This window comes from Anguilla rostrata, chromosome 5 (assembly GCF_018555375.3).
Source record: "Anguilla rostrata isolate EN2019 chromosome 5, ASM1855537v3, whole genome shotgun sequence".
Taxonomy (NCBI): Eukaryota; Metazoa; Chordata; class Actinopteri; order Anguilliformes; family Anguillidae; genus Anguilla; species Anguilla rostrata.
Window position 1 is genome coordinate 11,127,869 of NC_057937.1, and position 15,519 is coordinate 11,143,387.

The 15,519-nt window shown below is 39.3% G+C and overlaps 1 protein-coding gene and 1 non-coding gene across 3 annotated transcripts; both read right to left on the reverse strand.

Annotated features, from left to right (window-relative positions):
- Positions 1–654: 654 nt before the first annotated feature.
- Positions 655–5,778, reverse strand: tnip2 (TNFAIP3 interacting protein 2). 2 transcript variants are annotated; one of them, XM_064335114.1, is made up of 6 exons: positions 5,217–5,749; positions 3,421–3,693; positions 3,022–3,111; positions 2,468–2,752; positions 1,957–2,076; positions 655–1,843 (listed from the first exon to the last, which is right to left on the reverse strand). In XM_064335114.1, exons 1-6 carry the CDS (start codon positions 5,532–5,534, stop codon positions 1,598–1,600), a joined length of 1,332 nt encoding a protein of 443 aa, XP_064191184.1. In that variant the 5' UTR covers positions 5,535–5,749; the 3' UTR covers positions 655–1,597. The 2 variants fall into 2 exon arrangements, with proteins under 2 accessions (XP_064191184.1, XP_064191183.1); XM_064335113.1 differs by having other exon boundaries at positions 655–2,076; positions 5,217–5,778.
- A 1,257-nt stretch (positions 5,779–7,035) lies between these two features.
- trnai-aau (transfer RNA isoleucine (anticodon AAU)) lies at positions 7,036–7,109 on the reverse strand. Its single transcript has one exon. It is a non-coding gene; the product is annotated as a tRNA-Ile (tRNA).
- Positions 7,110–15,519: the final 8,410 nt, after the last annotated feature.

The following is a 15,519-nucleotide window of genomic DNA, read 5'->3' on the forward strand; positions in this document are numbered from 1 at the left end:
TTTCTGAGCTCATGGCTGCTTTGTAAGGCAGGCAGTTGACTTCTAATGCCCGTTTTGGTTCTCTCCTTAAATAGCTGGATACTCCCTGTTTCCCAGGGGTTGTCTCGCTGTCTGACCTTTGACCCTCGTCTTAGCCAGTTTTGTCTGTGCTGACAGCTGGAAATGGGCCTCAGTCATAGAGAGGCATTAAGGCCAGCCCCGGTAGGGGCTTCCCACCGCTTACACAACCCGATCCCTCGCTGCAATATAAACTGCCGCGCATAGCCTGCGATGACGCCGCCGGGTCTAAGTTTGTACGCCCCGTTACAAAGGTTTCTCAGCGTCTGTCACGCCACCGTTCAGCACGGCGTTCCCCCAAACTGACCTGCATTTACCCACGAGTGCCGCAGCCGCGTTACTTAAAGACCAATGCATTTATGTAATCCCAAATTACTTGACCAATAAATTGACTTAAGGTATTTCTCTTCAAGAGCAATCAAGATTTGTATTACAGAAAATGCAATTTTAAATGCCATTGAAGCCACGTTAAAGTACTGAAGAACACACCCTCTCTTTCATATTTTTTTTAAATGTTATAATAACTTGATCCTTATCACACGGAAACAGGAAATCCCCAAACTGAAACCAAACATTTGAAATAATTTGATAGCTGTCTTGAATGTTGAAGGTCATTTATTATTCTTTTTATTTTTAATTGTAGGCTTTCATCATCATAAGCACCCATTATTTAAGGAGCCTTCAGAGAATGAAAGGGTATACTGCTGCAAAACAGCACAATACAAATAATTAGTTGGAGACACAAAAACTCTTAATGTTGCAATAAGTCAGGTATAGAACAAGCAATATATATTGGCAGGATGGACTGTATATAAATATATAACTTTATAAATACAAAGAAGGAATTTCATATACAACATACTAAATAAAATCCAATACGCAAAATATAGTCTACAACATTACCAATATCACAGTTAGATAAGCAGCATCATGACCATAAAGAAACTCTCTAAAAAGCTTATGTAATTTTCAAAAATACATGTTAAATGATCTGTTTTGGAAATTATTATTATGACACCCTTGTGATGTCAGGAAAGTGCAGAGTTCGCAACACTGTCCAATACAAAATACTTAAAACATTTTTACTGAGGTATATCCGGTGACCAGCTTTGGGTTCAATCCAATTACGTGTCTATAGAGCTTACTTTTTACTATCAAAAATATAAATTTATTTTTTTTAATTGACAAAATTGTACAACATACTGTTTTATTATCTTCCAGGAAAAATGTAAGTGCCATTGAAGTGTAATTCAGCTGTTTCAGAACAATTATATGGAACCAAGCCATCTTTATACAGCCTGCAGTAAGATGCATTTTGGTGGTCCATATGCTGAATTTTGCTTTAAAATGGATTACTTCAGCAAGTCTACAAATCCAAGTCCATAAAGCTCATATGTACTTACGTGCATTTGGAATATGCTCCAAAACAGTACCAAAACGTGAGTTCTTTGAAAATAATCAAGATGTGCAATTAGTCACATGTCTTGGACATGTAGTGGTTTTACTAAAACAAGGTCTTGATGTCACTTCCTGTTTCCTGTCATAAATTGGCACACTCGTCCCAGTGCTTCAGGAACTCCGCCGTGTGCTCCTCGTCATAGGAAGCGAAACATCGCGGGCACTGTAGGTCCGTTAAGGCTTGCCGATCGGTCCGAACCGTAGCCGGCTGTCGGCTCGACCGCTGCAGCCCCGGCTGGACCCGCGGCTCGGCGCCGTCCGCCTGCACGTGTGCGGACATTCTGTGTCCGATGTGCACGCAGCACGCCGCCGGTGGATCCCTCCGCTCCTGCTGAATTCAACATACAGCTTGTTAGCCTTTGCGGCTACGCTTAGAACGCGCGCGAAAGGACGGCGGGAAAAAGGAACACTCAAAATTGCGGGGGGCGGTCTGCTCCTTGCCTGTTTTTTACGGAGTTTCTGCTGGAGGCGCAACACCTCCTCCTGCAGGTCCTGGACTCTGCTTTGTGCCCTCTCCCGATCAGCACGCTCAGACTTAAAGTCATCCGTATAGATGAGTACCTGCACGGACAAGAAATGAAGTCAAGTTTCAAAAGAGAGCAGAGAGCAGTGCAAACGGTCTGGGTCATTTCTGCCATTTTTATAGACTACCTTCTCTTTTCATCACTTGTTTGTCTTTCATGTGGACTATTATCTGAGTTTATATGCATCACATGATGCTCTAGGTCCAAACTCATTTCAGTGACGTCTTTCTCAAGTTGGTACTAGTGTGTAACATTTGCTTCTATCCTGTGGAAATTACTAATCTATCATGTATGAACAACTGAACTATAATTATATTTAATTCATTATAGCTATTTCCCTTAAGATTGTCCTCTGTAGCAAGTTTGTATTTTGCATTTATATCAAAATCTAAATGACACAAGCCGGTCGTGCATCTGTGGAGAATGACCTGCTGCTCCAGAGTCTGGATTCTTTCCTGGTCCTGTTTCCTGGAGTCCTCCAGCTCCCTTCTGAGCTTAGTGCAGTCGTTCATCTTTTCATCCAGGAGGCGGTTCAGTCTTACGATCTCCTGTTGCAGCAGCGTGCTTCTGACCGGTACTGGCCCCGCCCCTGCCCCTAACCCCGCCCCCAGATCGGCCAAGGGGTTGGACTCCTTCAGCCTCTTGCACAGTCCTTTCACGTACTCTTCTCTGCTCAGGTCATACTTCTGCCATTTCGAATTCAGGTTCTCTACCTGTATGTGAGAGAGAGAGGGAAAACATCCTTCACAAAGTGTCTTTCTGTACTGGAAACCTAGCCAAATCTTCTGTGACAGGTCTACTTGGTCTTTGGTTCTATACAAAAGCCTTAAGTGAGCAAAAATAAAATGGATCTTAAATATTATTTCCTGGTCGAAGCTGAAATTACATGGTAGCAACTGCCAGAGAGGCCTTCAAGTCACAAACAATAACATCAAAATGAAATGAGGTAGTGAATTATGATGGTGAAAATGAAGCTGCTTACATATGCTATTCTCTGCTTCAGCTCTCTGTTTTCCTCCTTCAGTTTGCAGACTACGGTGTTGAGATTAGCAGCTTTTGAAGAATCAGTAAACTGAAAAAAATTGGAAAGAGGAAAAACTGAAAATCAGTGTCAAATTATAAATTATTCCAAAGGTCACTTTAAACATGACACATAGTCCAGAACCCACTGCATTCCAACAACAATACAATTTGTCAGGACATAAATACATAATTAAGCACTAGTATTGCTCCCAATTAGCCTACTAGTACATAATAAAACATTCAGTATTAATCAAGCGTAGTATATTTTATATAAATTCAACTGAGATTGAATATACTTTGGATCAGACTACATTTTAATAGTAACGCTGCCGCAGTGTTGTTGTGTACTTATACAAACCTCTTGAAACTGCAGGTCATGTGTTCCTTTATCCGGTGACCCATTCCTCTCCAGCCTCTTCAACAGCTCTTGACACACTGCGATTGTGGCCCCAAGTTGGGCCCTCAACTGGTTCTCCTCCAGAGAGCTGTAGAACCGGTCCTGCTCGTCCTTGGACGTCCACTGCCCCCCGGGCGTCCCCCTTCTAAACTCCCTCTGGAGCTGCTGCCTGCCCGCGATTCCTGATATCTCCCACTCGGTTTCCCAAGCGTGTTGCTGTAGCCGGTCGATCTCCTGAGATGTGGGAAAAGATACACCAGCATTCTATAACGTTCGCAATTTGTCCCTTTTCCTTTCACCGAGATAGGGAATTGACCATGGCAGTATTGTGCCTACGTCTCGTCAGTTTAGTGTCGTTTAAACTTAAATGGTTTAATTTTTATAGCGACCTCTGGTGTGCTACACTCTCAGAAATAAAGGTACAGTTGAAGTGCGTTTTTGTTGTTTATGGAACAAATTTGCCAAATGTAGCCTAAAAGCACAATAATTTTATGTATTTATTTTGGGAACGAAGTACCTTTTACAAGCAACAAAAAGATACAAATCAATTATTTATTGTTGACTAGGGATATACAATTGTACTTTTAGGGTAAAACCCCAGATAATGCCTCGATTGGACTTGTGTAGGCTACTTTGTTCGAGTTTAATTAACACGGACATTTTACTGTGTATAAAACAAACGATTAGGTGTTTGGTTCAACACAAATAATTCCATTAATACTTCCGACTGGATTTTACTGAAGAATCAGGTTATTTGTACAACAGAATCACGGATAACTAGGCTACAGGCTACTACACTCGATTTGGAATTAGTAAATTCACAAACAAACGTAAATAAGTAAATAAATGAGTAAATAAATCGTTTCGTTTTCACTTCATTATTGTCATTTTCAAAGGGCACCATTCCGAGACTCCAAATTCGGGAATCAATTTTGTTACTGAAGTCATAATCCAGTCGTCCGGCCAGCAATGTGTTCAGTAGTAATCGCGAATTTGCGAGAAGCAATAGTCCACAATTAAAGGTAATCTCGCTGGTCTATTTTAAGTAGGATACCTTACCTTCCTGGCAAAAAGTTAATTTGATTCCCTTGGTTATTCTGTTGTACACTATTATATGGGGCTAAACTTATTTTACAGGCATTTCTAAATTACATTCATATTAACAGACAAATCATTAAAAGGAGCTTTGGCGTTCTCATGGCACATGCGTTAAAAATAACGCATAACGTGTCTTCTTTAACACACCTCCACGTCTGGCTAAGGGCAACACTTTTTATGTTACTTCCAATAAAGTAGATGCTAAAAGTCTTTCCTTGTAACATATCAATTGTATATCTCTAACACAAACGTAGTAACTTTGACACAAAACGTGTTTAAAATAACACAAAGTATCACAAAAAAGTGCGCAGGATATGCACACATCCTTTCTAGCGTGCCTACTTGTGCAGAAGAAACCTAGTCTATTCAAGGAAAGTGCATTCTGTTACGTTTTATCCATCGGCGTTATGTCTGCAATATGAGGAATTAGTAGTGGTTCTGATAATTATATATGTATACATGTTAAATAGCATTTCATTTGATCTAGCCTATTAATTAATTGGCTAATATTCACATGATCTCAGCTTCCGTTTCTTGTGACAGGTACTATGTCTGGAGTAACCATGTCAGGGATATCATCTCATTCAAATTGTCGGACGTTTCCATTGTTAGCCTATAATTAAACATGACGCATGGTGAATGTATAAAGGTCTACTCACGAGTATGTTCGTCTTCGATTGCTGGGCAGCGTGCGTCTCTGTAGGCCTATCTGGCAGTATTTGCTTCAGATTACGTGCTTCATTGCACAAACTCTCCAACGAACGTTTAGAATGTCCTAATATCACAGGTTCCTCTGTTTCCACCTTCTTACATGTGCCCTCGTATTTTCCCAATCTCGCTTCAAGATCTGCAATTGTACTGTCTGTCAAGCATATCTGATGGCTCAGCGAGTCAATTTCCTGTCCTGTCCCGTGACATAAAGTGTTTAACCTGTAGCTACTAATCAATGCATCGTTTTCCGCCTTTATATTTTCCATATCCTTTTAGGTTAAATCCACAAATCAGAGACTTCGCGTGGACATCTGCAGTCCCGTCTATGCAGTAACAGTCAACATGTATTGCTTCAGGTCACACACAGTTTACGATCTGGTAACTATACTCTCAGTCGCTAATCTTATTTAGAGAGAAGGTCACTGTGTGAGATAGGGCGCGTTCAATAGCCTATGAAATAGCCTAATATTCCGGTACTGAAGGGGATTTCCTCGAGGGACTTCCCCCGAAAGGCGGACTTTTTTCTGGTAGGCTACTTTGCCTCTAGGCATGTTTGTACACGCTACTACAATTGCTAGCCTCCTCGCCACGGCTAGCCTTTGTTGAATTGCTTTGCGGATTCAATACTGTGTGGATTTAAAATACCATAAGAAATATGTATTTAGGGCTACATTTATTTAACGTACGACCTACGAATTGGTAAAAATACTATGTAGCGAGAATGTTCGTGCGCATGCGTATGTGGCATCCGGTGGCTTCGGATCACTTATTTTGGTTGGGCGGAAAATCACCTTAAAATGGGTGTTCTCACCTCCAGCAAACCTGCTGAAATTAATGGACTACTACGATATTGTAGGTTCCTGATATCATTGATGAATATGAAGTTTTGGGAACCGAGCTCTTACTTAGTATTGCCTACCTACCGTGTCTTCCATATATCCAACTAGAAATATGAATAGCGGAAGCAAACTCATGATTTCATGTATACATGCATTCGTGCATGAATGCTTTTCTAGGATGATCATATGTGGACAAGTTCCCCGAGTTGTGGAGGACATTAAGCACTCTCCAAATCGAGTAACTGAAAAGTTTAGTGAACAAAGTGGAGTGCATAAGATAGCAAGCTACAATGCATCCTGAGGCTAGAATGGATAAGATCAGTTGTGTAGTTTTAGCTTTAATTTTTAGCTTTAGATTTTTTGGTAATAATAATAATAATCACAGGTGTCTGGAAGTATTCAATTTAAACCCCCATATTGTACATTGTACATTATTATGGCTACAGCGAATTGGACAATACAAATATTCGATAATGATATTATTATTATTATTATTATTATTATTATTATTTTAAAGACCTGCATCAAAGCATGTTTTAGCGCCGACTCCTGGGAAGATGCTTATCCTCAACTGAGATGTTATCTCAGCTTCTCTCTTGAGGAATTGTGCGTATCCGTAGTTTGTTGTATTTCCTCGCAATTGTGAAACACATTTATCCTAAATGGCTTTAGTAAATGAAAAGCCATATTATGGTAGGCATATTAGGGGCAATTCGTTTACGTTTTGAGTCTGGACAAAAAGCATGGTTTTCCACTTAATTATATAGGGCCCGATTTTATTGCACTCGACCAGTAATAGTAGATTTGCAAATCCTTACAAAAGCATCGAGATTTGTTCGTGCACAGTCAAGGTAGGTGTTCATTTTTAGTGCATATCCCTGGTCATTGCAAGAACAGAAGATAGATACATCTTGCGATAAAACGTATGTGGCCCGTACGGGGATCGAACCCGCGACCTTGGCGTTATTAGCACCACGCTCTAACCAACTGAGCTAACCGGCCGTGTGAACAATGTTTCACGTATATGTAAATATTCTTTCAATGGCAAAAGGGGGAAAGAAAGGTCTGACGGCTGTACTTTAAAAAAAAAATGCTTTATTCACAAAATGAGACATTGGAATGAACAAGCACCAGAATTTCATCATTTTGATGTTATATAAAAATTGTCATAGCAAACAGCAGGTAAATATTTTATGATTATCCAACTATTAATATAAACAAACTTTGTATGTATTTACAATCATTTTTTTTTAAATGTATTGCTTATTCTAAAACCATGATTAAATGTATATTTTTAAATCGAGATATTGAAATGATCTGAAATGATCTATTCCATCCTTCTTCCATTTTCTTTGGAATTGTATCGTCCTCAACCCCTTACCTGCATGTCCACATTATTTCAGTTTATTTCTTGAACTTTTTTATTGTAACCACTGTCTTTTATGTTTGTATGTTCACTGATCTAAAATGCTTCATTGTCACTGTCTGTACCCTCTGTATTTTCTTCACCACAATCGCCAATATCATCAGTACTCTCCTGGATAGCTTGAACTTCTTTTTCTGTGTTTTGAAAACTGTTCTTGATCTCTTCATTGTTATCATGATCTGTACCTTCAGCATTTTCCTCAAACACCTCACCATCACTGTTTGTATTTTCACTGTTCCCCTCAGTCTTTTCAGAATTACTGTCTGCACTATCAGTATTCATTGTTTTCACCGCTATCATCTATGATGTCAGTATTCTCCTCATCCCCTTCATCTTCACTGTCTGTACTGTCAGTATTCTCATCCCCTTCATCTTCACTGTCTGTGCTGTCAGTATTCTCCTGTGTCTCTTCACTATCACTGTCTGTGCTGTCAGCATTCTCCTCATCCACTTCATCTTCTCTGTCTGTGCTGTCAGTATTCTTCTCATCCCCTTCATCTTCGCTGTCTGTGCTGTCAGTATTCTCCTCTGTCTCTTCACTGTCACTGTCTGTACTGTCAGTATTCTCCTCATCCCCTTCATCTTCACTGTCTGTGCTGTCAGTATTCTCCTCATCCCCTTCATCTTCACTGTCTGTGTTGTCAGTGTTCTCCTCTGTCTCTTCACTGTCACTGTCTGTACTGTCAGTATTCTCCCCATCCCCTTCATCTTCACTGTCTGTGCTGTCAGTATTCTCCTCATCCCCTTCATCTTCACTGTCTGTGTGGTCAGTGTCCTCCTTAGTCTCTTCACTATCACTGTCTGCACTGTCAGTATTCTCCTCATCCCCTTCATCTTCACTGTCTGTGCTGTCAGTACTCTCCCCAGTCTCTTCACTATCACTGTCTGTGCTGTCAGTATTCTCCTCACTCTCTTCACTGTCACTGTCTGTACTGTTTGTACTGCCAGAATTCTCCTCAATCTCTTCACCACCACTGCCTGTATCTTCACGATCAGTGTCTGTACTGTCAGTCTTCTCCTCAGTCTCTTCACTGTCACTGTCTGTACTGTCAGTACTCTCCTCACTCTCTTCACTGCTACTGTCTCTACTGTCAGTATTCTCCTCACTCTCTTCACTCTCGCTGTCTGTACTGTTTGTATCTTTCTTGCCTTCACCATCCCTGTCTGTGCCGTCAGTGTCTTCACCACCACTGTCTGTACTGCCTGAGTTCCCCCCTGTCTCTTCACCACCACTGCCTGTATCTTCACTGTTTCCCTCTGTCTCTTCACTATCACTGTCCGTACTGTCAGAATTCTCCCCAGTCTCTTCACTATCACTGTCAGTATTCTCCTCAGTCTCTCCTCCCTCATTATCTCCATCTTCACCATTCCTATCAACCTCTTCCTTTCCTCCGTCTTCACTGTTTTCCTCTCCTTCTTCATCATTATCACCCCCCTCTCCGTCTTCATCCTCTTCATCAGACTCTTCACTTTCTTGGTCACTTTCCTCATCTGTAGTGTCATCCTTAGTGACTCCATCACTAGCTCCGTCTGTCTGTCCATCAGCATCTCCCCTCCCCTAAAAGACAGAAATTAAATTTGGACACACACGCACAAACACACACACACACACACACACATACACACGTATGCGCATATACACGTGATCTGAATATTTTTTTAAAGTTTGGTTCAATCAATCAGCTTGATAATTAAATACATAATGTTTTGCTGATGACATTTTTTAAAAATGCTGGCTTAAGTGAGCTATCATATAGTATCACTTTTTTATTTCTTGTTTGTGAACTTTTCAAAATATTTGGTTTCACATAACATTTTGTCATCAACAAAACAATAATCCAATTCTTTAGCATCACTGTTTCATTTTAAAGAAAATATAAATCCTGCTGCACATCAAAAGAAGAACAAATTTACCTTTGAGCCATCTTTTCCCCCACCATCTTTCCTTTCTTCCTTTCTTTCAGTTTTCCCTCCATCCTCTTCTCCTCCTTCATTGCGTCCTCCATCATCAACATCTTCTGTGCTGTCCTTGCTATCCCCTTCTCCTTCACTGTCTTCCTCCTCTTCTTCCTCCTCTTCGCCCACATCCTCATCTTCCTCACTAGAGGAATTATCTCCTCCATATTCATTTTGCCTTTCTGCCTTTTCACTTTCTCCCAATCCTTGCATTCCATCACCTCCTTCGCTCTCTTCCCCTGGTCCTTCTCTCCATCTCTCACTCTCTACCTCTTCTTGTTCTCCATCTCCCCCATATCCTTCTCCACCCAGCTCATCATCTTCTACAGTAGCTCCGCCCACTCTTATTCCTTCATCCTCCACCAAGTCCTCAAGGATTAATTCGCCAAAGTCACTCTGGAGAGTGAAGAGCATTCATAAGCCTTCTCGTTACAACTGTCACATTCAGATTTAGTTTACATAAAGCTGGATAATATCTGATTCAATTCAATTTTCAATTACATTTTATTTGTTTAAAAAGACGCTTTACAGAGTATCAAGGCAAAATGAATGTGCCATTCAAAGTATATTATTGCTTCAGATATTGTATATTCAAGGACAGCATCCAGAGAATCGTATGTACAAGGTGAAATTAAATAATATGGTACATTTACATCCTCACTGTGATGATGGATCATCACTGTCTTATAGGAAACAAGAAATGGGATACATGTACAGTACTGGCTGCTGCAAAACAAATTGGAAATCACTGTCCCATTTTCAGCACTGAAGAACAGTCCTGTGCTACTCCAGAAGGAATATGACGATGCTTTGACTGTGCAAGTAAAAACAGAGCTTCATAAGTGCATTGGCGAATGTGAAAGATTTAAATGGGAAGCCATTAGTAACAATGTCTGCCTGCTTCAAAATAATAATTTGATGAATGTTGCCACATTTGCTGCCATCTAGTGATAAAAACCCATTATTGCAATGCAAATACGATTATACCATGATCATACCATTAAATCTAGTCTCAGACACTCCTGTCCTGATCCCTATGGACATTTGGATATTTACTGAAGCAATTCTGGTTAAGCGCCTTGTTCAAGCAGTGCTCCAAAGCTGTGACCCGTGTGATCTGTACTTCAGAACAGAGGAGTGCACTACTCACCATATAGTATGCATAGATGCCTGATCTGGGTATGTTTCCTCTCTGCACCTACACAAAATATGGAATATTGCTGAATATTAATTCATTAGATGATTAGTTGACCTGTATAGTGGAAGCACTGCTGAGATTGCTGTAACTCATGTTATATTCAGAAGTATTTAAGTGCAGCATACTGAGGTCTAAAATATGTCGTAATCTGAAGTATACTCACTGGACGGGCAACAGCTGCTGCTAGGATGGAGATGAATACCAAAGCAATGTTCATTGTTACACACTGTAACAATTCATACAATATAGTTAATGGTTAATATAGTTAGTTAATAAGTCAGTCAGTAACAAAAACAGCATTATTATTATTATTATTATTATTATTATTAATAATATTATTATCATCATCATCATCATCATCATTATCATCATCACCATCATCATTATCATCATCACCATCATCAACATCACCATCATCATCAACAACTTCCTAGTCAGCATGAATTATATAGCACATTTGCCTGCATTTGCAGTATGAAGAACGTGTTTCTCATCAGAAACAGCTGATTGAATAAAGCCAGACAGGAAATATATATGCCAAGATTCCTGTCAACAGCAGACATGTTTAAGTAACAGTTCATAAAGAGGAGGTTCAAGGCAATTTGTTATAAGGCGATCAGACGCTGAGTAGGTTTGGTGCGTCTACGTTCAGGCCTGCTAAATCTGTTGGCTCCATGTTCCCTGTGAGTGTCTAAAGCATGGTATTCAGCTGAGGCAAAATGTTTACCCTCTTAATTAAACTGACTGAACCCTCCTGTCCATGCTGAGGTCACCTCGTCTCCCATGTTGGAAGGGAACTTTGTATGTGAGCAGGATGGGATGAATTGATCTCACTAAACAGAACTCTGCATAATGCCTACAACACAAGACTCCCTGTATCATTTTAGTGTAATAAGGGATCTAGGATTGGCTAATCAAAGGGGGGGGGGGGTCCTAATGATGCTGTGGTCCAGGAGCTACACTGCCTTTGTGAGGATGAGAGACTCTGGACCTCTGATGCTCTAGCTGACTCATGAGGATGAAATGGATCTGGATCTTAATCACCATGCTGGGAAAGAGAGCCTGCAAAGAGAGGGGTCTGAATGGCCCCCAGGTGAATTAAACACTGAACCACACAGCAATGTGATATTGCCTTGTCTGGACTAAGAAAATTTAATTTTAATGAGAATCCTGGAGTGTAACAGTACATTGTGGAGACTCACACACCTCACTGATACCGTCTCTGATCCAGAGTCACCCACATTTTGCTTGTTTCATTGGTTTAACACAATTCTGACTTGCCAAAACCAGACACTGGGAAAAAAGCATTGTATTGTAGTTTGTATCTCAGTACATGCTATATCATTGCATGTGAACAACTAACATTTCAGTTGTAAAGAATATTGGCCCTATGATTTGCCGAACAAACGTTAATGTTTTTGAGTGGTGCACTGGCATGAGGCCCATGCTGTCTCACAAAATCTGATTTACATTGCTGCAGGATGTTTAGGAAACAGACAACCTTTTTTTTCTGTGCATTAGCAGGTGAGTGATCACTGTTGCTGTGACAGGAGGATGATTAGGTTACTATGGGTAACCATCACGGGCGTGTATTCCAAAGACACACTTATGTAAAGACTCACATTGCAATATTTCTCAGTGTCTGTCATGACTTGCTATCCTCAGTGTAATTGTGTACAGTAAACGTCATTTATTCTCTCCAATACTGTAAATAATTTGAAAACCATAAATGTGGTAATTTTTCACAAGTTGGAATTCTTGCTCCATCTTAAAACACAGTACTGACATAATGTGGTCTATACATGACCCATAAATATCCACAATTTTTGCATCCACAGTTCATAGTAATGCCAGGTCCAAACAATGGACTCTTTGTTTCTGAGAGTTCACAGGAACCTAAAGAATTAATCTCTTAGTCAAATCAGTTTAAGCCCCAAACACAGAATGATTTGGTTATCTGTCTATCAAACCAAATGTATTCGATAGAACCATCACTCTTGACTCTGTGCTGCCCATGTCTTGTTTCGTGACTTACTCGATTCTGCAGTATGACACGATCTAAAAGCTTGGATCAACTTTGAAGAATTCCAGTCAAGTTTCTGTTGACAAGATGAGGAGACAATGAGATCACTTTATATAAACATAAAACATTCATACAGTATGTTTTATTGTCTTAATTTAAAGATAATATGTTAAATATCAAACTTTTTAATACCAAATATCAAACCTCATCAAAGCACACTGTACCCACACACACCAGATAAATTCAGATAGCTAATATAGTTCATATCAGTGGAATGATTACCTTGTAAGGCCTTTCCTTCAACTTCAAAAGAGTGCAGATGTGTTCCCACCACTTGTAATGACAGAAAGAGAGATGAGTGACGCGGCACAGACAGCTCTTTCTGAGCAGGTCACATTTGTTCCGCTAAAGGGACGCCTTTTTTATTGCAGGGTAGCAGGTCTCTTGCTGATGCAGTTGCTGTGTTAGGGTTAATTATGGAGGTGTTCCTGGGAAACGGAGGGCGATTAAGGCTGCAAGGTTAACCCTTTATTTCCTTGAACTTGAACTGTAGTTTATTCAGGTTCCATGATGAAAATACCTGTAGATCACCAGAAAACCATAATTACTGTGGTTATGACTTTTGTTACAGTGTTGTTCATTTGCTGTCAGCCGAGGTATTGTTTGTACACATGTTACCCATATATTATAGTGCTGTATGTATTGAATTATGTATTAGGTATACATACTATTATGTATTATGTTTAGGATTCTGTTTTTTGGTTTGTACATACTTATTACCTAAGATGGAGCTCTAACCTGCTGCAAATAAACACATGCTATCTGTGCTTTGAAGTACCTGAATGCCTAGCTGCTAAGAGAAAACATTTTGCCAACTAGATTGCTGGGGTTAATAGATTTCAATCTTTTCTTGCATGCATTGTTGTTAGGCTACACCCAAATTGTAGTTTCTTACTTCAGGAATACAGTATGAATTTGGTGATTGCTGAAGCAACACTGAATGTATTTATAGATCAAAGTAAAGAACAAATGCTGTCTGAATACTGGTCATTGTATTATGCAATTATATGTCTATATTGATGTGTTTTATGCAGATCTCTGTCAGAACAAAGTTAATAAACCAGATTTGCATTGATTTAGGCATAGCCTCAAAGATAAAATTACCTTGGGCTTCCTGGTGAACTAGTATTAACTGAAAATTATCCACACACAGTTTTCTGTATTTTATATGATTGAGTAGCATCTTATGAGATCTAGACTACAACCACAGTTCCTCAGTGCTTTTGTCCTTTTGTTGAGAGTGAGTTGTCCTGGAGATCATGCCTGTCAAGGTTTTTGTTCCTCCCACTTGTGAGAATATGGAGCAACATTTGTGTATTTTGTATAATGCAATCAAAAAGTATTTTATTAAAAGCAAATACCTTTTGTGTTTTTGTGTTAGTTTTGGTTGCGTGTCAAAATTTGGTTGCAAGTTGAAATTCTGGTTGCAAGTCGAACACAATCTGTGGGCGAGATCTACGTGGAGGCTTAGGTGATGTGTCTCCGTTGGCCAGACTATTTTGGGGTGACAGTTTGGCTACACACTCTGGTCATTCCTTGCAACCAAAATTCCAAAATGTAAAAACTTCAACAAGCCATCAAAATTTTGAAAAGCGGTTCTGCAAATGGTTTTCTTATTTTTTGATTGCAAAAACAAAAATGTCACTCCATATGAGAACTGTTCTCAGTCTATGATCTAAGAATGAAAAACTATTATACCAGCCTTGTAAAAAAATAATTCAAATAATTATCCATTGTTTTCTTGTTTTAATTCCATATGGAAATGGAAGGTTTTGAATACAATGTAAACTCCATGAACCTTGAGTGAACTGACAGTTGTCAGTGCTGTGTTAATTACTGATGCTAGTGCAATAACAGTGTATAATTGGTGATGCATTTAGAAAATCTGTTTATGTTTAAGAATATGGAACTTTAAATGAGATCTGAACAAAAAAGAAGAATTTCCTTGTTGAGATGTAATCATATTTGATGAGAGGACTGGGACTGTTTTTTTATTTATTTTCAAAGCTGAGGCGTGCCAAGAGCATAATGGTTTCATAACTTCACAGTCAACATACTGAGCCCTGTAATGAGTACCATTTTGCAGGCTGTATTTTAAGTACATGGGGGATAACTCATTGACTTACCCCTAAATATCCCTACAGATCTGTCGTAAATCAAATGAGTTCATGTTTATGAACGCTAATAAACAAAAATGATCCCGTGGCAAAAACATTTAAATAAATCGACCGCTACCTCTAATTGAAAACTGCAAACTTATTTGTTTGAGGTGGCAGTTAGGCTGTAGGTAATTACAGGGAGGGTGTGGTCAGTTTTAAACCACGGGTATAGAATTCTACCATTGGGGTGCATGTGAGCCATGTTTTCATGCTTGTACTGGAAATTGATGGCCAATTCTGTTTGAATTCAGTCAATCCTGGGACATTCAGTTAATTTCAGTTAATTGAAAAAACACTCATAGAATCTCAGTGCCTTTTTTCAATACCATAACTGAATTTAAATTCATTTCAGCAGTTGAATTAACTGAAATGAAATTATGAATCCAGTCCCAGAGGTAATGGAAATTACTTGTGTTCTGAAAATATCTATTTTTTATTTTTTTATTCGTCCTTAATATTAAATCTTTTATTTATTTGTTTATTTTTTATTTTTTTTAGCCAAGATTATACTACTTAGCACCAATGTCCAAAAAGATTTGGACATTCTAAAAAATGGTCAAAATACATTAAGTAGCCTCTCTTGACAAATC

Coding starts and splice junctions, on each gene's coding strand:
- tnip2 (XM_064335113.1), bottom strand. CDS start 5,534: ATGGAAAATATAAAGGCGGAAAACGATGCATTGATTAGTAGCTACAGG. Junction 3,694..5,216: donor AATCGAAGACGAACATACTC/GTGAGTAGACCT, acceptor CCCACATCTCAG/GAGATCGACCGGCTACAGCA. Junction 2,077..2,467: donor TCCAGACTCTGGAGCAGCAG/GTCATTCTCCAC, acceptor TTGTCCGTGCAG/GTACTCATCTATACGGATGA.